Source organism: Aulonocara sp. 'chitande type north' Nkhata Bay, linkage group LG6 (assembly GCF_057382095.1).
Source record: "Aulonocara sp. 'chitande type north' Nkhata Bay isolate Kocher_YH1m ecotype deep benthic linkage group LG6, A_spYH_male_GT1.1, whole genome shotgun sequence".
Taxonomy (NCBI): Eukaryota; Metazoa; Chordata; class Actinopteri; order Cichliformes; family Cichlidae; genus Aulonocara; species Aulonocara sp. 'chitande type north' Nkhata Bay.
Genome location: NC_141349.1, coordinates 25,608,648 through 25,634,352, shown reverse-complemented (window position 1 = coordinate 25,634,352; position 25,705 = coordinate 25,608,648). Strand labels below are relative to the sequence as shown.

General features: G+C 43.0%; 3 protein-coding genes across 7 annotated transcripts; 2 read left to right on the top strand and 1 right to left on the bottom strand.

Annotated features, from left to right (window-relative positions):
• The first annotated feature begins 3,814 nt into the window (after positions 1-3,814).
• Positions 3,815-10,931, top strand: fbxo10 (F-box protein 10). The gene is made up of 11 exons (XM_086295854.1): positions 3,815-4,069; positions 4,400-5,029; positions 5,152-5,976; positions 6,154-6,303; positions 6,596-6,732; positions 6,958-7,028; positions 7,142-7,294; positions 7,399-7,749; positions 7,841-8,151; positions 8,269-8,456; positions 9,524-10,931. Exons 2-11 carry the CDS (start codon positions 4,445-4,447, stop codon positions 9,702-9,704), a joined length of 2,952 nt encoding a protein of 983 aa, XP_086151980.1. The 5' UTR covers positions 3,815-4,069; positions 4,400-4,444; the 3' UTR covers positions 9,705-10,931.
• On the bottom strand, positions 10,906-15,821 carry polr1e (RNA polymerase I subunit E). The gene is made up of 12 exons (XM_086295861.1): positions 14,843-15,821; positions 14,500-14,603; positions 14,337-14,413; positions 14,171-14,256; positions 13,999-14,054; positions 13,757-13,901; positions 13,550-13,660; positions 13,280-13,376; positions 13,062-13,192; positions 12,889-12,970; positions 11,343-11,474; positions 10,906-11,153 (listed from the first exon to the last, which is right to left on the bottom strand). Exons 1-12 carry the CDS (start codon positions 14,916-14,918, stop codon positions 10,988-10,990), a joined length of 1,263 nt encoding a protein of 420 aa, XP_086151987.1. The 5' UTR covers positions 14,919-15,821; the 3' UTR covers positions 10,906-10,987.
• On the top strand, positions 14,957-25,553 carry zbtb5 (zinc finger and BTB domain containing 5). 5 transcript variants are annotated; one of them, XM_086295859.1, is made up of 5 exons: positions 14,958-15,727; positions 16,594-16,704; positions 17,333-17,546; positions 17,633-18,493; positions 21,405-25,553. In XM_086295859.1, the coding sequence occupies exons 3-5, from the start codon at positions 17,337-17,339 to the stop codon at positions 22,569-22,571; spliced, it is 2,238 nt and encodes a 745-aa protein (XP_086151985.1). In that variant the 5' UTR covers positions 14,958-15,727; positions 16,594-16,704; positions 17,333-17,336; the 3' UTR covers positions 22,572-25,553. The 5 variants fall into 5 exon arrangements, with proteins under 5 accessions (XP_086151981.1, XP_086151985.1, XP_086151984.1 ...); XM_086295855.1 differs by lacking the exon at positions 16,594-16,704 and having other exon boundaries at positions 14,957-15,253; XM_086295858.1 differs by lacking the exon at positions 16,594-16,704 and having other exon boundaries at positions 14,959-15,727.
• The last annotated feature ends 152 nt before the right edge of the window (positions 25,554-25,705 follow it).

Sequence of the window (25,705 nt, the reverse complement as noted above, 5' to 3'; positions counted from 1 at the left end):
ATGAGGCACTCAACTGACATGAAACTGTCAAAGAGAAAATGAAGGTGACATTTCAACATAGGCAAAAAGTGATTCAAGATCCAGCCACAGCTTCTTCTGTCCTGGACCTTTTCCCAAGATTTCTGGATACACCTGGCTTGGTAAGGCATAAAATGGTTTACTGACAGCTTTGTGGTTCCTTTGTTTGTTTGCCCTGGGAACAGCAAGGGCCAAACTGTCTCAAGACATCAGTGCAGCAAAGCAAGTACACGGCAGAAGAATCCATGGCCACTTCCTAGACAGTTGCATGTAGCAGGGCATCAAGGCCATCAGCAACTACAAGAAGAAGACACCTGGGGTTGATGGCGACGCCTCGCTAACAGATGCACTGAACAACGCACGGTTTGATGCTCAGAATGACATATTGGTGAGGAAGCCCAGAGGAGCAAATTTTAGCAGAATGCTCAGTCTTTTGCACAACCCACTGGCATTGTCACACTTTCTGTGTCTGCACTGCCATGTGTCTGTATCATTTTGTTTTTTCTGGTGTTACACTGTCTTTGTCTTGTTTTGTTTTTTTCAATTTTTGCACACTTGCCCTCTATGTAGCCCCGTGTTGATTGTCTGTTACATGTTATATGTAGCACCACAGTCTTGGAGGAACGTTGTACATACTGCACATGGTTGTATTGTGGTCGTATTGTCGTATTGTACTTCTGTTCTACTTCTGCACATGGTTGAAATGACAATAAAGCCACTTGACTTGACTTGACTTCCAGTTTGGATGCAGTACTAGCTCTACTTTTAAGATTAGGCTTAAAACTGGGGAATTCCCATGATGTATTCATTTCTTCTTCAGTCATCTTTCTCAATCACTATGTGTTAATAGAGATCTCTGCATTAAATCATACTTGTTATTAATCTCTGTCTCTCTTCCACAGCATGTATTTTATCCTGTCTTCCTTCTCTCACCCCAACCGGTCGCAGCAGATTGCTGACCCTTCCTGAGCCTGGTTCTGCTGGAGGTTTCTTCCTGTTAAAAGAGAGTTTTCCCTTCCCACTGTCACCAAAGTGCTTGCTCATAGGGAGTCATATGCTTGTTGGGTTTTTCTCTATATAATAATAATGGATTACATTTATATTGCGCTTTTCGAGACCCTCAAAGCGCTTTACAATTCCACTATTCATTCACTCTCACATTCACACACTGGTGGAGGCAAGCTAAAGTTGCAGCCACACCCTGGGGCAGACTGGCAGAAGCAAGGCTGCCATATCACGCCATCGGCCCCTCTGGCCAACACCAGTAGGTGGTAGGTGAAGTGTCTTGCTCAAGGACACAACGACCAAGACAGACAGAGGAAGGGATCAAACCGGCAACCTTCCAGTTACAAGATGACCTTCCCAATCCCCTGAACCACGGTCGCAATACTACAATAATATGTGTATTATTGTAGGGTCTACGTTACAATATAAAGCGCCTTGAGGGAACTGTTGTTGTGATTTGGCGCTGTATAAATAAAACTGAAAAATTCATATTTTGTAGTAGGAAAGTTGCTGCCACTCAGGCTGAAACTATTTTTTAATACGACTTTTCACTTGATAAGCTTTTCTTTGAAACCTTCACGTCTGCCTTCCTAACACTCCTCTCAGTGGCTTTAGTCGTCATAGCAACCGGTCCCCGCAGGTGCACTGTGAAGTCATGTTTTCTCTTTCAGGTTTTATGTTATGATACCACAGTTTTGTCCGTTTCCATATGTATGTAGAGCCTATGGAGACGGGTATTCAGCTTACACAAGCGTGCTCCCGTGCCGTTCTTTTGAAATCCAACAAGGAATAGTTTGGCATAGGCTGAACGCTGATTGGTTAATAAGTGGGCCAAAGCAGACCCGAGAAACACGATGAAGCTACCATGTGCTCATGTCCTTATCTTTCACAATAAAAGCCCCAGAGTCCTGAATGCTTTACAGTTTGACTGGAGCCATCATCCTGATAAGAAGCTGAATTTAATAGCTTACAAAGGTGAAGAGATTTGCAAGAGATTCTGGGGTATACATAAGAACCACATTATTGATTTAGAGTTATGAAATGAAAGACAGTAAATGATGTAACAGATTGGTGGCAGATGGAAGGGCATTAAAAGTGGTAATCTTTCTAAAGACAAGAGCAATATTAAATGTCAACAGGGTAACTGACTGAAATTAATATTTACCACATGTCAGAATAATTTATTAAATAAAATGTCTATTTGTGGTTGAGGTTCTGATCAAAATGTTTCAACAGTGACATCTGCAGGCTAGATGAGGTAGGGCAAGTCATGTGATTGTGCAGACAAGACTGGACTCTCACCTCTTCGGGATGTGATCTCTTACATGAATATAATGGACTTCCGTTTTTTCCATGCTAATACTTATTCTATAAGCTGTGAAGGACTGTTAAATTAGGAGAGAATGGATTTTGAATGGTGCATTAATCAGCAACAAAGCACTGCTGTGGGAAGGAAAGTGCTGCTTTTGTGGCAGAGTTGCAGGCCTCTCTGCCATAGCATTGGCACTGGATTTTGATATTGACAATGGACTGCTTCACTGTTATTTTGGTTGTGTATTGTGATAGTCTATCCAGTGATGTAAACACCAGTCCAAACTGTAACTTATCAAATAAAAAAAAGCATCTAACACATGAGAGAGAAAGAGACTGGTGGATGAGCTACAATGGCTTACATCAACAGAGAGAGAACTTTACTTTCATTAACCTATATTAATAGAAACTGCCTATACATTCAGAAAGAAAAAATGAAAGGTTTTTCTACTTTTGAGTGGAAATAAATAATGTACTTACTGTATTAAGTCCTTTCATCCTCATGCTAACCCTTTACTCACATTCTGTGCAGCCAGAAGCTACCAGAAAAACATCCATTAATTAGAGAGAACCTATTTGTTAACAGTTCAGTTTTTGTCCGCTCAGTGTGCAAATATCTCATAAACAGAGAAGCCATGCAAGTTCAGAGTGACCAAAACTCCACACTCCAGACTCAAACAAAGTAAAACATCATGCCCGTGTCACATGATATGCCATTCACACCAGTATACAACGCAAAGAAAAAAAAAAGAAAATTTCTTCATCCTCTTCTCAATAACTGCTAATTTTATATATATTAGCCAGTATGTAACTGGTTAGGTAACAAATGATAACTTAATAAATGCTGTCTTTTACTGTTTTAGGAAAGAAAAACGCATTTAGTCTCACATTTGCTTCACTATTTATTTTGATAACTGATAATAAAACCTAAAGCAATATTTCTCACAGACTGCCAGAATAGGCCTATTGTTAAAGAGGCCCACTGACAATACTGTAACAGAATTAGCTAAAGGTGTGTTGAGTTTAGGCAATGGAAACCACAGGCATTATGGTTGGTAACCTACTGCTAGCTTTCTGTTTAATTTGTTCTGTTTTAAAACTTGCATCGTTGCATAACAAATAATCATATTTAGGCCTATGTTAAATTCCTTATGATTGTTCTGTCATTTTGCACATTTCAACAACAATTAAAACAGTTAGTATGTTTAAAAAAAAAATACACTGTCAGGTTGCTGGGTTTTTTGTTGTTGTTGTTATTTCTCTCCAGTGCACTAGAAAGTAATGATAATAGTTTTGGTAAATGAAGAATGCACAAAGGATTTTTTTAATTGATAATATATAGTTAATATTGGGGTGCTGAGGTGGGATTAGCGGGGGGGGCACCAAATTAAATTCCACTTAAGGCACCATAAAACCTTGGCCCGGCTCTGAATTTGGGGTCTAACTAGTTAACGTTCTTCCCTATACTTCAGCTTCCCCTTGGATGCACCAAGGGGAAGCTGAAGTAAACGCCCACTTTTGGGAAGCGGAAGATGGGGATCTTGGGTTTCTTGCTGTAAACTGTAAGCAATCGTCTGAACTCCATTTATTTCGATGGTACATCTGCAGTAATTATGATAGCTGTGAACTCCGGAGGATGCGAGGACAAAGTCAGTGTCGCAGGCATGCAACGCCGGATAGATGGCTTGTCTAAACGTCGAGCCGACATGTGTTGACTATGGCAAACTGGTAAAAGGTAAGGACGTTTGGGCTAGCGTTAGTTACGCCGCTAGCTAACCGCGTTTAACTGTAGCAAACTTTCAGGGCAATATTACAGGCCCTTAGTGGAGATATCGTTTACCGCTACGCAAAATGAACAGTGAGATTACATAATTCATATCTAGTTTTCGCTGCATTTTGTTTTTCGGCTAAAATTAACGCTGGTCGTGGCGCCATTTGGTGTTGATGTGCGAATATTAAAAACGAAACGCAGTTGAATATCCTGTTGGGTAATATTGTTGTGTAACGGTTTGCGCTTCCTGTTGCCTTGAAATGCGCGTGCGTGTGCACGTGTGTCTGTCTCCAGGTATCCCTCCCATCGCGGTGCTAACCAGCCGGCGTCTCTGCTGCCATGGAGGTGGGCAGCCTCCCCGTGGAGCTGTGGAGGGTTATCTTAGCCTATCTCCCTCTCCCTGACCTGGGCCGCTGCTGCCAGGTGTGCCGTGCCTGGCGAGAGCTCATCCTCTCTCTGGATAACACCCGCTGGAGACAGCTCTGCCTGGGCTGCCCTGAGTGCCGACATCCCAACTGGCCTAGTCAACCTCATCTGGAGCCCCCTTCGTGGAGAGAGGCCCTGAAACAACATGCCCTTGCCACCCGCACCTGGACTCAAAATGGTCCAGAGCTCCAGTCCTCCGCCTGCCTTCTCTTCTTCCGTCGTCGGAAAGATCGCAGGGTTTGGCACGTGGGGCCGGGATGTGAGTTTGAGACCCTGCGCGGAGCCCTTGGGGTGGTGGGGCCTTACGACCGAGTGGTGCTCCATCCAGGGGTGTATGAGGAGCAGGCTGAGGTAGCGCTGAAAGTACCGGTGGAGCTGGTTGGGTTAGGCCGACTGGGCGAGGTGGCCCTCCTAGTGTGTATGGAACAGCAGTGCCCTACTGCCAGGCTGTGTAATCTGGTGTTCATGCCACCCTGGTTCTCCACGGTTGTCTACAAGGTGCAGCTTGTTTCCTAAGAGTCTCAGAGTCAGATTGGCCTAGTCTATACACTCCTATAAACACAAGAGAAAATAGAATCTAATTATATTTCTTTGTTTCTTTCTGTCTTGCTCTTCTCTAGACATCCTGGGGACATGTCCAACTAGATAACTGCAACTTTGAGGGGGCTCAGCTGCAAATCCGCGGGCCAGGAACCTGCCAGGCTCGATTTTGCTCCTTCTCCCAGGGCAGCTCTGCACACTTGCTGGGAGTTGTCCTGAGTTTATTTGACAGCTGTGACTTCTCAGGAAGTGACACAGCTTCAGTGACTGTGGAAGGTCCCCCGGTCTCAGAAAGGAACTGGGCTTGTAAACATTTGGCAGCTCTGGCTAGGACGTTCTCATCATGTGGCCTATCTGAGCATAATGGTTCTCCCAAAGGACATCCGGCTGCCTCCACTGGTGGACATCAACCTCCAGGTGCTAATGTTAAAAAGGAGAGCATAACCATAGGTGACTGGAAGAGGAGAACAGGGGTAGATGCGGTATGTCAGAGGACAGTGATTGAAGATGGCTGGAGTGATGGTGAGCGCAGTGAGGGAGAGGAGAACAGAGACGAGTGGGGGGCCAACAACACCAAAAAGCAGTTTACACTGGAGTACAAAATCCCATGTGACCATCATGGCCTATCACATTTGCTCAACCCCCGGCCAGATGGCTCTCTTCCACTTTCCTCTTCCCCAGATCCCCCTTCTATGATCCCTGACCCTCTCACCCTACAGCAGGAATTAGACAGAGACCCGGAGGCTCACATGTTGGCAGCATCGACACTTGGCTGCATCCTCAGACGATGCCTCTTCAGGGACGGGAAGGGCGGTGTGCATTTGTCCAATTATGGACAAGCTCGACTGGAGGAGAATGTTTTTCGTAGCCTGAACTACGCCGTGCGCTGCATCCAAAACTCCACAGTTAATAATGTTCCTAGTAACTTTGCTTCATACAAATGGCATGCATCTGCGATTGTGTATTGTGTGTATTTGGGAAACATATCAAGTTAAAGTAGCTCGTATCATTAGTAATTTAGCATCAGTGTCCTATTCAAGCTGCTACTTGATCACCTTCCTTTTCTATCTCTCCTGCTTCAGATCGTAATGCTGAGAAACGAGGTCTGCGAATGTCGTGCGTCAGGCGTGTTTCTGCGCCTCTCTGCTCAGGGCCTCATAGCAGAAAACAACATTCACTCGAACGGGGAGGCAGGGCTGGATATCCGAAAGGGGGCTAACCCAACCATTGTGGTAAATGCCACACAATTGCTGATTGGATTCCAACTTTTTAAAGATGCAAGCAAACAAAAAATTTCCTGTGATAGCATGTCCCAGAGCCTTTCAGCAGCATGCCCAGATATCATGGATGAGGAGATTTTTGTTCATTACTTTTCTAACTTACTCAACTTAAGAGCTTAAGATGCATAAAACAGACAGACCCAGAGTATGAATATTTATGATTTCCAGAAATGATCTATTCAGGCTTTCCAGATGAAACTAATTTCCTCAGTCTTTTTATCCATTATCAACTATTAATCCACAGTGCAACAAAATACACAGTGGTTTGCGCTCTGGGGTTGTTGTCCTTGGAAATGGAAAAGGTTCAATTCGAAGCAATCAGATTTACAACAACAAAGAAGCTGGGGTATATATTCTCTTCAGTGGAAATCCCGTGGTAAGGTAGGTTGGAGTCTGCAAGCAATTAATTTGGATATTATTCACTGTGTTCGTGTTTATCTTGAGACTGGAATTGTTTAAAAAGATAGAAATCTGGATTTTTGTAGAAAGCCTACAGCAGAGCTAGCTTCTTTTTTTCTTTCTTTTGACACCACTTTTCTGTTCTCCTATTCATCATTTGCTCCGTGGGAACTTTTATCCCCCCCTTTTTTTTTCTTTCTTTCTCAGTGGGAATCACATCTTCCAGGGCCAGGCTGCAGGGATTGCTATAAATGAGAACGGCAGAGGAACGATAACAGGTGTGTCAGTGGATCTGCTCCATTGTCTTATCCAGATGAACACACAAATTGACAAATGGCTTCTTTGTGTTTCTCCACTAATGTACACAGATAATAACTAATTTTAATTCCAGAGAATGTAATTCGAGAGAACCAATGGGGCGGTGTGGATATCCGCAGAGGAGGCGACCCTATCTTACGGAACAACTACATTTGTTACGGCTACTCAGATGGTGTTGTGGTGGGAGAGAGAGGACGTGGACTTATTGAGGGAAACCAGGTTTTTTGTATGTATTATTTATCTCTTAGAGGCTTCATTGTGTTTAATAGCTCATTTTCAACACCCCTGACTCAGAACAGTTTCAGTTCCCTCTTTCTCTGACACCTTCAGGTAACAAAGGCTGCGGTGTGTGGGTTATGTCATCCAGCCTCCCACAGCTCCTAAGCAACTACATCATCCATAACTGTATGTATGGGCTGGCAGTGTTCTGCAGGAAGGACCCAGAGAACATTGAGGTCAGGGAGGGAAACTGGCCTGGGCAGGAAGGAATCGCTGGAGAAGGAGGCGGTGCAGACAGGAGGGGTGTAGAAGGAGAGGGACGTGAAGGGCAGGAGAACTTTAATGAAGAAGGTGAACTGTTTGCCTGGGACAGTGACCTGGACAGTGAAGATGAGCGCCACTCTGCTCGCCGCTCTATTAGCGTGGCCCTGGTGGAGAGCAACTGCATGAGCTACAATGGAGGTACTAAATTGATCTGTTTCATCAAATGCCGATAGAACGGGAGAATGAAAGAGTGTTTGTCATTTCTCCATCTGTTTGTCCCTTCCTATAGCAGTTGGTCTGTATGTGAAGAGCACTGAGGCCCTGAATGTTTTCGCTAACCTGATAAACTGTAACCGTGGCCTTGGCATTGCCGTGCTGCAAAGCAGTCAGCTGACCCGACTTGCTACAAACTGCATTCTGGAAAATGGTCGAGGTGGTGTTGCGGTGGAGAAAGACTGCAGAGTGGAGCTTCGTGGTAATGGCATCTATGAAAACAGTGGCTATGGTGTCAGTTTCAGTGGTAATGGGCAGATTGTGGAGAATGATGTTGTTGGGAACCGTGGATGTGGAATCCAGGTCTGTGGAACTGCCGATATCAAGGTGGGATGGACTGAAGATCTCCAAACCTACTATTAGACCTGCATATTGTAGCTGTTTACTTTTATATTAACCATAACTTTATTACATTTGAGTTTTTAATAATTTTTTTGTCTTCAGGTAATGCGCAATCGTGTCCAACCCTCACAAGGCTGTGGGATTGCCGTGCTAGGGCCAGTTAAAGGTGTTGTCCATGACAACATCTTGTTCCAGGGTCACCGTGACAACAGAAAAGCGTTGCTACATATGGATCCTGGCAATGAGAGCTGTGTGCTGCGGAACAATAGCATTCTCAGGCATGATGACAGGTAATCAGTAGGCCCATTAAAAACTGGCAGACATTCAGTAGACCAGGGGTCTCCAACTCCAGGCCTCAAGGGCCGGTGTCCTGCAGGTTTTAGATCAACACACCTGAATCAAATGATTAGTTCATTACCAGCCTCTGGAGAACTTCAACACAAGCTGAGGAGGTAATTTAGCCATTTGAATCAGCTGTGTTGGATCAAGGACACATCTAAAACCTGCAGGACACCGGCCCTCGAGGCCTGGAGTTGGAGAGCCCTGCAGTAGACCATCAGTGGAATTAGTGTCGTCACTTTCTATCGCTTCTGCTGTCTGTGCAGTGTCTAATAAATTACTAATAAATAGTAAGTGATCTGAGTAAAAAATTACTCAGATCTGCAGGTTAACTTAAAGAACTTTTTGAGGTCATTGCTTTTAGTAGGAAAGCAGTGGCTTCGTGGTGTAGTGATCACATTTTCCTTACATGTGAAATGATCCCCCAGTTCAAGACCTAGAGCCCAACCTCAGAGGTTAGAAGATGGTGTACTTGGAGAAGTACTAAGGCAGGCCATCTAAATATCAGGATACCGCTTGAATCAGTTGCTGCTGCCTCATCTTATTAACTTGAGTTCTGTGTTTGGGGTTTGGCTCCTTAGAGGCTTTAGTCCTTGGTTCTTTACCGTGTTGGTAGTGCGTCCCACCACACTGCAGTTCTTTTACTGGTTTTATTACCTCAGTGGAGAGCAGTGGTTGTTTTTCTTAATCACATTCCCTCTCTATTTATTAGCTTTGCTGGGCTGGACCCATACATGTACTGCTACAGTTTACTCTAATAGCAACGTTTTTGAATGAAGCAGGTTTTTATGAGAAGAAAAAGCTCTAAAAACTCACCGTTTACTCAGAATTGTATAACAGTCAGTGACAGTTAGCTAGTGACATAAAAAATGGTGTGCAGCTTAAAGGTTATTTCCCTCAGGAACTGCTGAAGATGAAAATGGTTTAAAAAAAAAAAAAACAAATCGGGGTGGGGTGAAAAATAATCTTAAAGGGCACCTCCCAATTGCTGTTTACCCTTTCTCTCTTCATTTCATAGCTGTACATCTGTTCCCCCCTGGGTTATGGAAAACCCTCCTCCTCGCCCACTGGCCAGCTCCCCTGCTGGTCTCTCTTCATCCCAGTATCCCTCTGGACTTGGAATTTCCGTGACCACCAGGATCAGCGCAACTGTGGAAAGTGGTTGCCACAGCGGCAGCATGTTTTGCAGCATCCTGTGAATACTGGCAAGAACTTACAAGCCAATATGATAGCCAGGGTCAGGAGGTCAGCATTGGGTTGCACCTTAACTGCTGTAAACCATACACGTGGGGCACTGACTGTCAAAATAAGGGTTCGGTTAATTGTCCAAGTAGCTGGAGACGGCAACTGAAACATTAAAGGAGCCATCCACCCTCATTTTTATTAAGGTGGAAGAAGATTTTGAAAATCTGAAATTAGACTTTTGTACTTCTACGATTAAAATGCTACTGTACTCATAAAACGTGGGCTATTGAAAACCGAAGCTGGAGTACAAGACATTCATACTTCTTTGGAATCTGTTTGAGACTAGAGCTTTGCCTAGTTTATCATTAGCTCATTTACTGCAGACTTGTTTGGTAGTCTTATTTTTGCTTATAGGGACTCGCTGGTTAGGAAGTGCACATTTCTAAATCCTAGCAGGAGTCAAAGGCTTCAGAAATGGTGGCTTTTACAGTGGGTCAAAGTAAAGCTGTGCCTTGGTTGACTATTTAAGGGATGCTGTAGCGAGGGAAGGTGTATTCATAGCGTGAGGGCTTTTATGCAATTAAGCCAAAATTAAGATTCTGTCTCTTTCTGTCCTGTTTGTTGGCGGGTCTCTTCTTGCGTAATGTCCTCTATGGTTTTTAAAACTTAATGCACTTCAGCTTTTGAGACATCTCATTATTTCAGATCCTGTCAACATGCTGCACAGAAAACTAAACAGATGTCTGCATATGATTATGCAAAAAAAACTGTTGGTAGTCTAAGCTTTATAGTTCCATTTGTAGTCCACCTGCACTTAAGTTCGACCAACCAATCACATTTGAGTAGGTTTCGGTTTCAGAAGAGGGTTCGCATTTGCTGAAATATAATCTCACAACCATCCACTATTGTCTGACGACAGTTTAGCTTTTGTAACAGCTTATTTAATTTGTCTGCATTTGTAAAAAATAAATCAAAAGCAAAAAAAAGACCAGCAGACAGAAGAGAGAGGCAGTTATCCAGATATCCTGTCCACACACTCAGAGAAGGGGAAGATATGTAGTGTGCAACATGTGATGTCTACAAACGTGCCTATACGTTCCTGCTAGATGTTCTGTCATCTAGAATTTGTTTACAGCTCTTTAGTCTTTTTTTTTTTCTATCTTTAAATGTAAGTGTGTCACATACGCCTTGAAGTTCACTTTGTCTACAAAAGCATTAACAAACAAGCCTTGTTTAATGCAGCCATTTGTTTGATATTCATTTCTTTCTGTCCAGTTCTCGGTTCTCCTTCGCGTCCTCAGTGCATCTTTTTGCGTTTCCGTCTCTCAGTGAAGTGATCGTATTTGATCAGAGGCAGAACAAGGGCGGCCAGTCTGCTGTCATCTTGCAGTTCAATGTTATCACCCTTGCCTCGGGCTGGTTTCACCAAGGTCAGTCTCATTGACTTTGCGACTTCAGTCATCCTATAGGAGAGCACAAGAATCACAATAGTTTACAGTTTAAACAAAAACTACAGAGTAAAGAAGGAGGATAGTAGTATCTGTGGTTAAGTCCACATTATTGACTTCATTAATGATTTTACTCTTTATTTAAACAATGTATGAAATGTAAGAAACGATTTTTAAAGGCTTCCTTTTTATTCCCCTGCTTACCTTGCCTCAGTGATTCCCAGGTCACGATGCAGTAATGTGAGGTCAGCTGTCATGTTACCCATATGCAGCAGCAGAGCTAAGCAGTATGCTGCTAGTTTGACCCGCATTGACGACGACACCATGTTCTGGATTCTAAACAGAAAAGTAAAGAAAGTGTGTCTTTTGAAAAGAATCAGTGCAGCAACAACTATACTTTTGTGGTCAGATGTTTACATAAACTCATCATGGCCATGAATGTCTGCCATAAATAATTTGGTGATTTTTAAAAAAAACAAAAAACAAAACAAAAAACACTTATTTGAACTGCTTTCCAGAGTGAAATGATAGTAAAGCACGCACCTTTAATAACTTATAGTTAAACAAAAATTAGGTGCACAAGTTTAAATTTATTTGGGATTTTCTGAAATCCACACAGGTCAAAAGTATGCATACAGATTCAAATATACACACACATCCCCACTAATATTTGGTTAATGTCCCTTAGCAAGTTGTACTAATGAGATTTTTGGCAGCCCTCAAGAAGCTTCTGGCATAATTCTGGCTGAATATTTGACCACTCTTTTTGGTAGAAATGGTAAAGTTCACTTAAATTTGTTAGTTTCCTGGCATAGACCTGGCTTTAAAGCACACTGAACAAATTTAAACAGGGTTGAGTTGGGTTTTTGTTTTTTAAAAGGCAATTCCAGAGGCTTAATGTTAGCCTGCTTTATTCATGCTAAAACCAGTTTTAATGTGTGTTTGGGGCTTCTTTGTTGGTTGCCACCCTCTCAGTCCATGGCAATGAAAAAGGTGCTTCACTGTGGACAGTAATGCTGGTGTTCCAGCAGTTTGCAGTTCATGGCAGGCTTCAGCCATGGTGGTTTCTGGGTTGTTCCTGACTATCCTAGCTCACCTTCTCTCATATGAGGGTGACATTTTTGGCAAAGTGATGACAAATCAGCTGTTTAAACTGATGATGTTGGAATCTGTAGTTCTTTCGAGGGTCTCCAAGAAACTACAGATCTCCTTAGATCTTCAATTAGTTTCTTGGACTTTTGCATTATTCAATCCAGTTGGTGCTATCGAACAATCCCTTCTTATGCTGCAAAGAGAAACTAAAAGATGTAGTCAATCACGATCACTATCGAGAAGCTAATAGGTCTTAACTTTGTTAAAATACATTTTAGAACCTTTAACAACACTTACTAAATTATTTAAGTGAGTATCTATACATTTGACCCCGTGTGGATTAGAGAAAATCCTAAATAAATTGAAACTTGTGCACCTAATTCTTGGTTTTTAAAATCATTAAAGGTGTATGCTGTACAATCATTCCACGCTGAGAAAAGAACAGTTCAAAGAAGTCATTAAAAGCCCAAAATTACCATGACATTCATGCTCATGATTCGTGTATATAAACTTCTTACAACTGTATATATTATTTAGCTTCCCTGTCTCGGTTTAGCATTTGGTAAATTTTTGAATTACTAATGAAATTATTAATTTAGTGAAACAAAATCAAATTCCAGATTTTTCTTCACTAGCTACATGTGTTTAACCACCATACCTGCCATTGTTGAAGGTCTCCACAGTGAACGTTTTAAACAGTTTGCCCTGGATGACGCGAGGGCAGCCTTCCTCTTGCCCAACTGTACATGCAAACATGAATTACTACAACCCTCTAATGGTGAAAGTTTGTATGCCACTTTCCACATCATAACACTAACAAAATTCACTCACACTTGCGGGTGACATTCCTCTCCCGAGCCAGTTTGAGGAGCAGAGAGAGGTAGAAAGCACAGCGTGCCGTTTTGTCTCGGTTTTCACTTTCAGTTGGCAGATTCTCTAGATGCTTCACAATACTCAGGCACCTTTAGGTTAAAGATAAAAACCACAAGATCAACCTCAAGTGCAAGAACACATTAATAAAATGTCTCTGAAGGTTTGGTTGCCTCTACCTTCCATCATCTTTCATCTTTTTCAGCTCTTCGGGGGTGAGTGCTGCCATTTTGGCACCACCCTGCTCCAAAGCACCAAACTCCACTGGGCTCAAGACTGCACATATTCGGTTAAGGGTCACCTGAACAAAGTCTGGTACGGCTCTAGATAAAAACCTGCAAACACATGCATACGCTAGTACCCCAGCTTGATATCTGGGATTCAAATGGATTCCTTGCCTTCCTATTTCCATAAACACATTCCTCCTCCAGCACAGGAATAAAAGATACGCTCATCAAATGGATAGACTTCCTCTCGTTTGTCTGCGTTTGCATTGCAGGGGGGAAGGTGCAGAGCCAGGTCTCCTTGCGACTCTGCGTCAGCCACTTCTTGCTGCAAAGCTGTGCAGAGAGGGAAGGTTAAGAAAAAAAAACCTGGAGAGAGAAACATTCAACTTCCAGATTTCTCCTAGGAGAGGCATCCACTGTGCAGCTTACCTTCCAGACCCTTCTCGCCAATCACAGTGTTGGCAGCCTTTGCCACTGCTTGCTGAAGGGTTTCACTGCCCACCTGATTCAGCCTGCGAGAGCTCAGAGCTCTCTTCTGCTTGTTGGTACCAAAGGCCTCAATCAGTAAGTCAACCTGAAAGGGAAACATTAAAGGTAATAACAAGATATTCACATTACACATAATTAAGCACAGATGTCTTGTAATGGACAGACAGTAGCAGCAAATGCACCTTTTCTCTGTAGGTCTGAGTAGTGTCCTGGGGTTTTGCACTGTCTGTTGTCTCTCCTGGTGACAAAAGTCAGAAAAAGTGACTCTCAGAAGGCACACAAAGCATTCCTTCCACAGCTTCTGGTCTTTATGGGCAGTTAGAAATAGCAACAGATATGTTATAGGTCTCTTACCTGGTATAACTGGTTGCATGTTGAAGAGCTGAGCTTCATGCACCTCCATCGTCATGGTCTGCTTGTTCAACACGCCCACATAATATCTAAAAAGATGCCAAACATCCTCCTTATCAATCTCCTCCTCGGTGACCATAACATGCCAAAATGTGCAGCAAAGACCTACTTGCAAAGATTATTGCACTTCATTGACCCCACTCCAAAGTTCTGCCCCACATAGGACAGTCTGTCTGACTCTGCAACCTAAATAAAAGAAACCAGGAAGAACACAGAGTATAGCAACATAGCCCGGAGAGTGCAGACACACGATAGATCCTCATCTTCCTCACCAGTATCCGCCTGGTCTTTTTCCTGGGGTTACTTTCCTCTGTGTTTTTAAACATGCTGAAATCCAGCTTGTCTTCATTTTGGACGCTGCCGTTGGAAAAGCGGACTGTGGGATTGAGACAGAAACACCGGGAATCAAAACCTCAAATGCGATCAAACCTCAATGACCGATGTGATTGTAGAGTGACACACGTGAGAGCCTCGGACACAACAACACAGTAGTGCCCACGTGTGCACCTAAATGCTTTAGAAATATAAACTCTACAAAGCCCAACCCAGAGTCATGTGTCATCATCATCATCCTCGTGAAAAATTCTACATAATAAACAAATGAGGACGACTCACCGACGACAGCTTTATCGGCTTCTTTCTCCTCTCCGCAGCACACAAACGAGCAGGAGGCGGCCATGACTGTTGTCATGATGAGTTTTCATGCAGGGCAAGAGTTTACTCCTCTGTACTTCCGTGTTCGCTTCGCCAAGCCGCTGCTCTAATTTCTCCAGTTTTGTTGTGGATACTTTACCTGGTGCCTTTCTTTATTTTGCCTGCACTGTTCCTTCTGCTATGTCTTTGTTCATTGGATTATCATTTATACGGGCTTTAACAAAATGAAAATGCCAAAGCATTTACCATCTCGATGCTGTTTATAATCTTTGGCTAACTGGCTATGTGTGGGGGTGCAGCAGCGACGCCTTGTGGTGAAACTGTAAAGCTGCAGCTTTTCACCTCGGGTGAGGTCATGGACGCGAAAAAGAGGTACAGCGCCGCCCCGTGAGTCTGGTTGGAAAAACCGTCTGTCGGCCGGGGGAAATATTAGAAAACACAACACAGCATGACGCTACCACTCACCAATAGATAGGAGGCATTAATATTATTCTAACGGTTATTCTGGCGCCGTGGCTGTGTGCTCAGCCTGGCAGCCGCTGGAGATCAACGGACACCGCGTCACCGTGCATCGCGGCCAGCTTTACGTTCCCACGGCCAAAACCAAACAAGCCGCTTCGGGGTCAAACCGTCAGGAAGTCGACCGCAGGGGGACGCGGGAGGTAGCAGCGGAAATGTTAGCTATCCACAGCTCGGCTTGAGGGGACATTTTGTCCAGTCTCGGTGACCGCATGCCGCTGCTTTTACTTTAGCTAACGGGCTATTTGTTGGGCTGAAGCCAGCTAACTTTAGCTAATCGGGGCCCTGTTCTCCCTCTCGATACCTGCATTTTCCGGATCTTTCAAGGTAACCTAAAGTACCGCTGGCTCTCTGCTCTGACAGCACCAGCAGAGTGCTTCTTTTGTGCCATTTTACCCAGTCGCATCCCATGCTATTGTGTTCCATTGCAGTTGTGACGTTAACTGTGTGTAAAGACGACGGTGTTCAATAAAGTTGGACCTGTTCGTCAATACATGACTTTATAGCAAGAAGGCAAAGACAGTGGAAAACGCAACATTTGGTGCACAGTAATCAGTAACCAAAATAAAACGACAGCACCACGGCATCCTGGCTGTTCGCTAGTAAATACAAAAACTGGTCCAACTTCACCCCCATCACCATTCAGACATCCTAGACTGCATCCACAGGTACTCAAAAATGCACAGTTTCATCACTCAAGTAGAAGTGAACATACTTGTTTCAAAAAATACTGAAGTGCTGGATCCAGACTCTGAAATGCAGTGAAAATGAGCTATTTGGAGGACATTTCTATCAGCTGTTTTGTGCAAAGCTAACTTAACTTCATTAATAATATAAAAATCAAATAATATTATGGGAGTACAAACATTATGTCAGCCCAAATTCAGATGCAAACTCGCTCTATGTGCTGATGTAGCTACACCTAAGCAGAAAAATGAGCATAATCGTGGGTTCAAGTTTGATTCGAGTAGGTGTGAGATCTCTAGTTTTGTAGTGCAGCATCACTTGGAAGTAATTTTTATTGTAAGCACAATGAAATTTTCTTTGTTTTCGGGCTGTGATCAGCTGACCTGAGTTTCTGCTCTTGTTGGCTGTCAGGGCAGATTTGTGACACCCCTACACACTATAAAGGTAGAATTCAGTGAATTAATCTCCTTTCCATAACTTTAAATTTACGTGTTTCCTTGTTACAGTAACCATAAACGCCACATCTGTTCTGCACTGTAAACATCCCCACAGTACCACAGATTAACCGGATTACCCTGCCATACACTGCCTTTTCATGCAACCTTGGAATAGCAAAAGTTAGTATACACTTCACATAAGCAACACATCAGGTATAGATCTGGTATCAGTTCAAAAGTGTCTAAAATGAATGAGGATGTTATGTTTCAGCTTTAACTTCCCAGTCTGTTAAATGTCACGGAGCAGTCCTTACCTTTTAAAATCTAACCTCTCTCCATCCTCTCCTGTCTTACTTTGATAAATAAGCGTTTTTTAACATTTTGAAGTGTGATGAGTGTTGTAGTAACACATGTTGTGATTTATCACTTTGTCCCCAATTGTTTTATCCATTAAGATAACTTGATCTTATTTAATTTTTGTTTTTTTTCTCATGCATAATGGATTGTCAAAAAAGCAAGCTGCAACCAGTGTGCTACTCAATAATGTCAAGTTGGCAACTACATACAGTCTGTTTCTTGTAATACAGCAATTAACTTAGAACTATTGGTTTGGGCATTATGATGATAAGGGTAAGAGTACGTAGGGGCAGTAAACTGAATTTCCCAATTTGTTGAAGAACACTGAAGCTTGAAAAGCTCCAGGTCGCTGCTGATAGGTCAGATGCAGTGACATCAGTAGATCACCTGATCTTTGCTAACTGACTGTAGTTCTGCATAATTAACCTACCCTCTGCTCCTCTGTCTGCAGGGCCATGGATTTCCCAGGCCATTTTGAGCAGATCTTCCAGCAGCTGAACTATCAGCGTGTCCATGGTCAGCTTTGCGACTGTGTCATCGTGGTAGGCAGCCGACACTTTAAAGCCCACCGCTCCGTGCTGGCGGCCTGCAGCACCCACTTCAGAGCGCTGTTCACTGTCGCAGAGGGAGATGCTAGCATGAACATGATCCAGCTGGACAGCGAGGTTAGAACGAAAATGCTGTCAAAAAAGCGAAAAAAGTGTTTTTAGTCATTCTAATGGTGATTGAAACCACTGTGTGCGTTCTGCAGGTGGTGACGGCCGAGGCCTTCGCTGCTCTCGTGGACATGATGTACACGTCAACACTGATGCTCGGCGAGAGCAATGTCATGGATGTTCTCCTCGCAGCTTCGCATCTGCACCTCAACAATGTGGTCAAGGCTTGCAAACACTACCTGACGACGCGCACGCTGCCCATGTCCCCCTCATCCGACAGAGCTGCCCATCACCACCCACAGCAGGAGCAGCAGAGGCACAGACAGCAGCAGCATCAGCAAGTAGCTGATTTAGCAGTGAACCCGATGTTAGCAGCTAATGCTAACCTTGCAGCAAATGCTGCCACTTCAAAGCTGCAGCGCTCCTTCTTACTGCAGCAGCTGGGGCTCAGCTTGGTGAGCTCTGCTTTGGGTGGGATGGAAGACGACCGGGCGGGAAATGTAGTTGGCAGTAGGGTGGTTGACCAGAGGGCCTCCTTCCCAATCCGACGCTTCCACAAACGGAAGCCCTCTCTGGCGCTGGGGATTTCAGAGGAGAGACCCAGACAGAGACAGCGTCCTTTGGCGCCTAACCTCGGGTTGTTAGGAGAAGAAGGGGTGAACGCAGAGCGGGAGGAGGGAGCACTTCTCTCCCCGGATTCCCACAAGATGGGGGACGAATCTAAACTTGACCCTCCAATCACTGGGTTAGCAGCTGCGTCCCAAGATGACCCTCAGATGCCGAGTCAGTCAGATAGTGGACGCTGCGAGGAGGAGAACTTGGGGAGAATTCAAGGAGTAAACAAAGAAGAGGACATGGATGACCAGGATCAGCAGGACAGCAGAGCAGGGGTGAAAATAAAATCAGGAACAGAGGAGGAGGAGAACGAAGAAGAGGAGCAGAAGGTAAAGCTACAGGTTTGTCTCTTCAGTGGGCAGGAATATTTTCATAGTTAAAACTCTCCAGACCTCTCAGGCTTGTCTGTATGAAGTAAACAAACTTAACAGAAATCGTTGGTTTGATTGTCATTAATGCAACCAGGGGTTAAGGGATTGGACAGAAGAGGGAAGTCATAAGATCGGGTGTAGCAGTGCAGCTGGGGAAAATGACTCACTTAGAAATAAGTCACACATAATTTCTGTTCTGAGGATTTGATTTCCTTGCGGACGGACTGTGACAGCTGACCTGTGCTGACTCTGAGGTCCACTGCTCTTTATGGGTTTTGGTTGCTGCAATTTACGAGATATTAGCAGATGTTACATGAGCTGTCGTGGCCACTCTCCAACCTTTGGGCGGTGTAATGTCTAAAGGTGGAGATTGGCAGGTGAAGGGTAGTAAAGAATGTCATCAACTTACATTCAAACTAATGACTGTTACCCTGAAGCCTTGATTACATTTTTCTCATCGACTTGGATCCAAGAGACATAAATTTGACCAGTGTTTTTGTGGCCTCGTTAACTAATGTGCAGATAATTGACATTACAGTCCATGAACTAAACACACACACACACACACCCCAGGCAGAAGAGTTCAAGCAGACTTCAAAGGGGTATAACAGGTGGGACAACTCGGCCATCGAGTTTCAGCTGTCATAACCAGTCCTAACAGTGATCGTGAACACCCATCCTGCACTTCATTACTGTAAACTGTACCACAGTACTGCAGAGTACCTACTTTAGCCTGAAAAGACTGTCCAGTATAGTATAGACCCCCCCCCCCCCCCCCACTCTGCAGCAGCAGCAGTAATGGCAAGGAAGCCATTTCTTGCAAAAGTTAACATGTTAATTTTCCACTAAATGTTTCCATTTATAGGCTAGAGTTAGAAAAAAATATTTATGATTAACTTTAGAGGTTTTATTTGTTTTACAACTTATATACAGGGAGTGCAGAATTATTAGGCAAATGAGTATTTTGTCCACATCATCCTCTTCATGCATGTTGTCTTACTCCAAGCTGTATAGGCTCAAAAGCCTACTACCAATTAAGCATATTAGGTAATGTGCAACTCTGTAATGAGAAGGGGTGTGGTCTAATGACATCAACACCCTAAATCAGGTGTGCATAATTATTAGGCAACGTCCTTTCCTTTGGCAAAATGGGTCAAAAGAAGGACTTGACAGGCTCAGAAAAGCCAAAAATAGTGAGATATCTTGCAGAGGGATGCAGCAGTCTCAAAATTGCAAAGCTTCTGAAGCGTGATCATCGACCAATCAAGCGTTTCATTCAAAATAGTCAACAGGGTCGCAAGAAGCGTGTGGAAAAACCAAGGCGCCAAATAACTGCCCATGAACTGAGAAAAGTCAAGCGTGCAGCTGCCAAGATGCCACTTGCCACCAGTTTGGCCATATTTCAGAGCTGCAACATCACTGGAGTGCCCAAAAGCACAAGGTGTGCAATACTCAGAGACATGGCCAAGGTAAGAAAGGCTGAAAGACGACCACCACTGAACAAGACACACAAGCTGAAACGTCAAGACTGGGCCAAGAAATATCTCAAGACTGGTTTTTCTAAGGTTTTATGGACTGATGAAATGAGAGTGAGTCTTGATGGGCCAGATGGATGGGCCCGTGGCTGGATTGGTAAAGGGCAGAGAGCTCCAGTCCGACTCAGACGCCAGCAAGGTGGAGGTGGAGTACTGGTTTGGGCTGGTATCATCAAAGATGAACTTGTGGGGCCTTTTCGGGTTGAGGATGGAGTCAAGCTCAACTCCCAGTCCTACTGCCAGTTTCTGGAAGACACCTTCTTCAAGCAGTGGTACAGGAAGAAGTCTGCATCCTTCAAGAAAAACATGATTTTCATGCAGGACAATGCTCCATCACACGCGTCCAAGTACTCCACAGCGTGGCTGGCAAGAAAGGGTATAAAAGAAGAAAAACTAATGACATGGCCACCTTGTTCACCTGATCTGAACCCCATTGAGAACCTGTGGTCCATCATCAAATGTGAGATTTACAAGGAGGGAAAACAGTACACCTCTCTGAACAGTGTCTGGGAGGCTGTGGTTGCTGCTGCACGCAATGTTGATGGTGAACAGATCAAAACACTGACAGAATCCATGGATGGCAGGCTTTTGAGTGTCCTTGCAAAGACAGGTGGCTATATTGGTCGCTGATTTGTTTTTGTTTTGTTTTTGAATGTCAGAAATGTATATTTGTGAATGTGGAGATGTTATATTGGTGTCACTGGTAAAAATAAATAATTGAAATGGGTATATATTTGTTTTTTGTTAAGTTGCCTAATAATTATGCACAGTAATAGTCACCTGCACACACAGATATCCCCCTAAAATAGCTAAAACTAAAAACTACTTCCAAAAACATTCAGCTTTGATATTAATGAGTTTTTTGGGTTCATTGAGAACATGGTTGTTGTTCAATAATAAAATTATTCCTCAAAAATACAACTTGCCTAATAATTCTGCACTCCCTGTAGAGGAATTTATCACCATGGCTTAATCCACCCTGAACCTGCAAATTACTGTTACAGCTGCTAAGACGACACAGGTCAACAAAGTAGCAACGCACTGTGACAGAAGAATGGGGAAATGGTTGGATGTTAATTCTTTATTTCGAAAGGACATGCTAGAAAAAATAAAACGTCTTAGTAAGGCAAAGCAGGCTTGTTCAAGAGATTATTTTAGAGCATCTGGTTTTACCCATTTGGGAGCTGGCTCTGAGGTTTCTGTGAGAAGTCTTTCCACAATAAAATTCTGTCCAACTGTGAGACCTTTAGCCAGTGTTGTGAATATTAATTCTTACATTAAAATTTGAGGTCTTATCTCCCTTGGCCTTAGATGAAACATTTCTTTCCTTTTCTTGCTTTTCTTAGGTGGTTGTTAAACGTGAGCCGCTAAGTTCGCCCGAGCCAGCTGATGAAATTAGCGACGTCACATCGCAGGCCGAAGGCAGTGATCGCCCCGAGCCTGGGTGCCAGGAGGACGAAGAGAAGGTGGAGCTGAGCCCAGAAAGCAGCGACCGCAGCTTCACTTCTGAACCCCAGCCCAGCTCCGACTCTCTTCTCCAGCCCAGCTCTCAGCTCATCCTCAAGGGCAGTATAGGAGGAGGAGGTGCGAACGGAGGTTTTGGGTGTAATAATGGACTGAGTGGCAAACCTGGTTTCAACATTTCCAGCTTCCTCAGCCAAAAGGATTTTGCGACTGGCAGCTCGGGGATGGTTGCCGGAGAGGACGACCTTCCGAACACAACAACTGGGGATGCAGTAGCACATCGCTTTCTGCTGAGGCAGGAAGCTGCTGGGACTTCGAGCTCTGCTTCTTCCTCTCTTTTGCAATCAGGTCCACTCAGTGGTGAGAGTAGAAGCAGTTTTGGAGATAATCTGCAAGCCGATTCTCTGTTCCTCCGCCCCCTGCATGATGGTTTAGGAAGCCCCAGAGGAAATGGGGGAAATTCAAGAGGAGGACGTGGAGGAGTGGATCCTTTTGATTTAGAATTCCAGCGCTCAAGTTTGGGGCTTCATTCACTGGGACGGCCCTCAAGAGAGACAGGAGGAGCCAGCGGCACAGGTCTGAGTTATCCAGGCTACAGACGCATTGCTCCAAAAATGACCACTGGCATGGGAGGAGAAGAGGCAGTCGGGGGGATTCTTCAGGATGCTGCCTCTTCTTCCTCAAGTCTAGCGGGTCCCCTGCTCCTCAATGAGAACAGGGGGTATGAGATGAGTGGCAACAGGCCCACCTCCCTCCCCCCTCAGCTCACCCGGGCCTCAGCAGACGTTCTGTCCAAGTGCAAAAAGGCTCTCTCAGAGCACAATGTCCTAGTGGTTGAAGGGGCACGAAAATACGCCTGCAAAATCTGCTGCAAAACCTTCCTCACCCTGACTGACTGCAAGAAACACATCCGTGTCCACACGGGAGAGAAACCCTACGCGTGTCTGAAGTGTGGAAAACGCTTCAGCCAGTCGTCACACCTATACAAGCATTCCAAGACCACCTGTCTGCGCTGGCAGAACAGTAACATGTCCAATGGCTTGCTGTAGGAGCAGAGTGTGGAGATTAAAACACTAGGAATCAGTGTAGCTGCCTTTAAAGTCACAAAGCTGTTATAAAAATGTTTCTGAAGCTCTGACTGAACGGCCAGTTTTGTTATCCGCTCTGTCTAAACTAACTGATCCTGATCACAGACCAAAGATGGGGATGAAAATGTAACTTAATATAAATATATAACGTGATCTTCTCCAGGACCAGTTGATAAAGTTTCTGTTAAAAAATTAACCCCATAGAAAGATTTTAGGGATGTAGGACATGCAAAATTAGCATATTTATTTATGTTAATTAATTGCAAAGTGTCAAAGTGCACCCTTTAAACTTTACTGTATTAGAGCCTGACTGATTTGTCTGCAGGCCGATATATCAGCAAATTACCATTTGGCATTGATAATGGCCAATATGTGAAAATTTAAAAAGGAAAAAAACATATTTTAACAATTTTGTGAGCATAACACAGCATAAAAGATGGACATAGCTGCTGTGACATCACCCTTTGGTTTGTGAACTCCCATTATGAAACTTCAAGATGAGCATGAGGTGATCCTTTAGTGGCGATTCATTGTTAGTGGTACACTTGGAATTAAATTAGATTCAGTCATTGCAACACTCAGAGGCAGCTGTGCAACATCAGCACTAAAGACTGACATCATGTAAAATATTGTATTTAAATTCATATTCGGTGCATAATTGTAAAAACATGTAGCAGCTGACATTATTGACTGTGCCTTGTTCTGTGCACGGGCAGTCACATCCATTCACATTCATCCACGTTGGTCGCCATTATGAGTGTAAGTGCTAAAATCTAATGGTTTATTAGATGCAAGCAAAAAAGGTAGAGATAATCCAGTGTGTGGGAGAGACCTGGGTAATGCTGAAATCTGTAGCATTTTAACAGTTTAACCAGCTGAGAAGGCGACAGAGTATGTAGTGTTGTAACAGTGTTTTTATTCTGTCATGCGGTGAAATGTCATCAGTACTTTGTTAATTAATAGTCATCATGAGGAATCGAGCAGTGGACTTATTCAAGTCAAATTAACGTGACATGATCGTCGTCTGTGGTTGATTTTCAGTCTGTCGCTGACGTTGTTGCTGAGCTCATTTTAATGTTGAAAATATTTTTGGTTAAAGGCCAAATAATTCAAAATGTACTCATGGAGGCCTTCATGTGGCATATGTCTGCAAGAGTAACAGCCTCACTTTAAAACATTTATACTTGTAGGGGGAAAATTATGAATTAGCCTGATTACCCTTCCACCACAACTGTTTACCTTAGAGTGAAGTTTCATTGTTTACTGACGTAAAACTATAACGGCAATCAGGAGAAAAGTTTAAAAAAACAAACGCATTTTTCTGTCTAAATTCATAAAACAGTTTATTGTGATTGTAAAAGATATGGCACTACGTGACTTTCAGCCATAGCTCCTCGGTGTTGTGCGTTTATTGAAAGAACGGCGAAGTTTCAGTGACGAGTTCAGCATGTGTTGGAGGAAAAAAAAAATATTTAGACATGTAAATACTGTATTGCACATTTCTGGTAAGTCTTTTGGAGAGGAGACAAAACAACTCCTAAAGATGTAAACATTGCGTGTCTGTTTGCTACTGTACTTGATATGAGTGCTTTATACGTGTCTCTTTACATATAATGTTGCACCTGATACAAAAACACTGAGACAAATCAGTCTTTTTTTTTTACAGCTAATAATGTTTACTGGAACGTTGAACTATGTGACGACATCTTCATTGTAATCCAACCATCCGGCTCACCCAGCTCTTATGATCTTCCTTCTTCCTTTGTTATTCTGTTGTGCTGGAAATGAAAACAAAGTTCCACTAGTCTAGAAAAATGTAACATCACTAAAGGAATATTTCACATGGAGAAAGTAATTTTAAAAAACAAGATTTTAATGTTTTCATTTTTTGTTAATTACAAGAAATTTTGTGTTTTATGTAGCTGTATTTTAATGTAACTTGATAAATGTTGGGGAATGCTGTAAGTTACAAGACAACTATGTTACAGCTGAGGATGTGTACGCTTAAAAAAAAAATATAGACAGGATTTACAAAAATAATATCACATGAAGGTTTTCTGCTAGCAGACATCCTGCAGGTTGAAAAACAGCCTCTGGATGGCAGTATGTTTTTTGAAACAGTATTCATGCTGTGTTGTAGAGTTCTGTTTTAGTGAACTGGAATGGAAAAAAATAACACATTAATTAACATGTTTGCTTTTTGTATAGTTTAATGATTGGTGTATTGTGACACTTGAGCTGTCAGTGAGACAGGATCATTGCTTTCAATCCTAGTTGGCACCTTATTGTACTGTAGAGTCATCACACTGTTAGCCCTTTACAAAATGACACTTTTTAAAAAGGAAAAAAAAAGTTATTTAAAGTTATTTTCCCTGTAAATTTAATTCAGAACTCTATTAAAGTCATTTAAATGACCAGTGACGGTTCAGTCTTTAATCTGACTAAAATTTAGTCTGTTGCTCTGACTCTCACTCACATTCAGCTTCTTCTCTCGTCATGAAGCGAGGTAGCTGTAGCAGGCTTTTGAAAAATACAAAGGTAGATATGGGATCAGGCAAAGGTTTGACTGTTTACATGTCACACAAGCAGGTTAGGTGATGTCTTCTACAGCTGTTGTATTAATTATTAAATTATTATTAAAACTGCACTGACTGAACTACCCTCTGTATGAAGATGTTTGATTTCTTAGAAAGAAATGTGTATAAAAGTCTGAATTGATTATTAAAGTCACTGCCTTATGCCCTCTAGCTTGTAAAGCCGGACTTTTATTGATATGCCAAAATTGAAAGGTTTTGGGGGGGTGTTAGTTTGTTTTTTTCTGTATAACGTCCGTAGTGTAACAATGAGGTGGCTAAATGTTTGTCTCTTTACTCTTGAGTACTTTGAAGATTGTATAGTATGTTCAGGTGTTGTATAGGCTGAATAAAAATGCTATGAAATTCAGTTTGTGTGCAACTTTCTTATCATATACAGTGCTGTGAAAAAGCCTTGGCCCCCTTCCTAATTTCGTATTTTTAAATATTTATCACACGTGTGTTAGATCATCAAACTAATTCTAACATAAGACAAAATAACCTGAGTAAATACAAAATTGT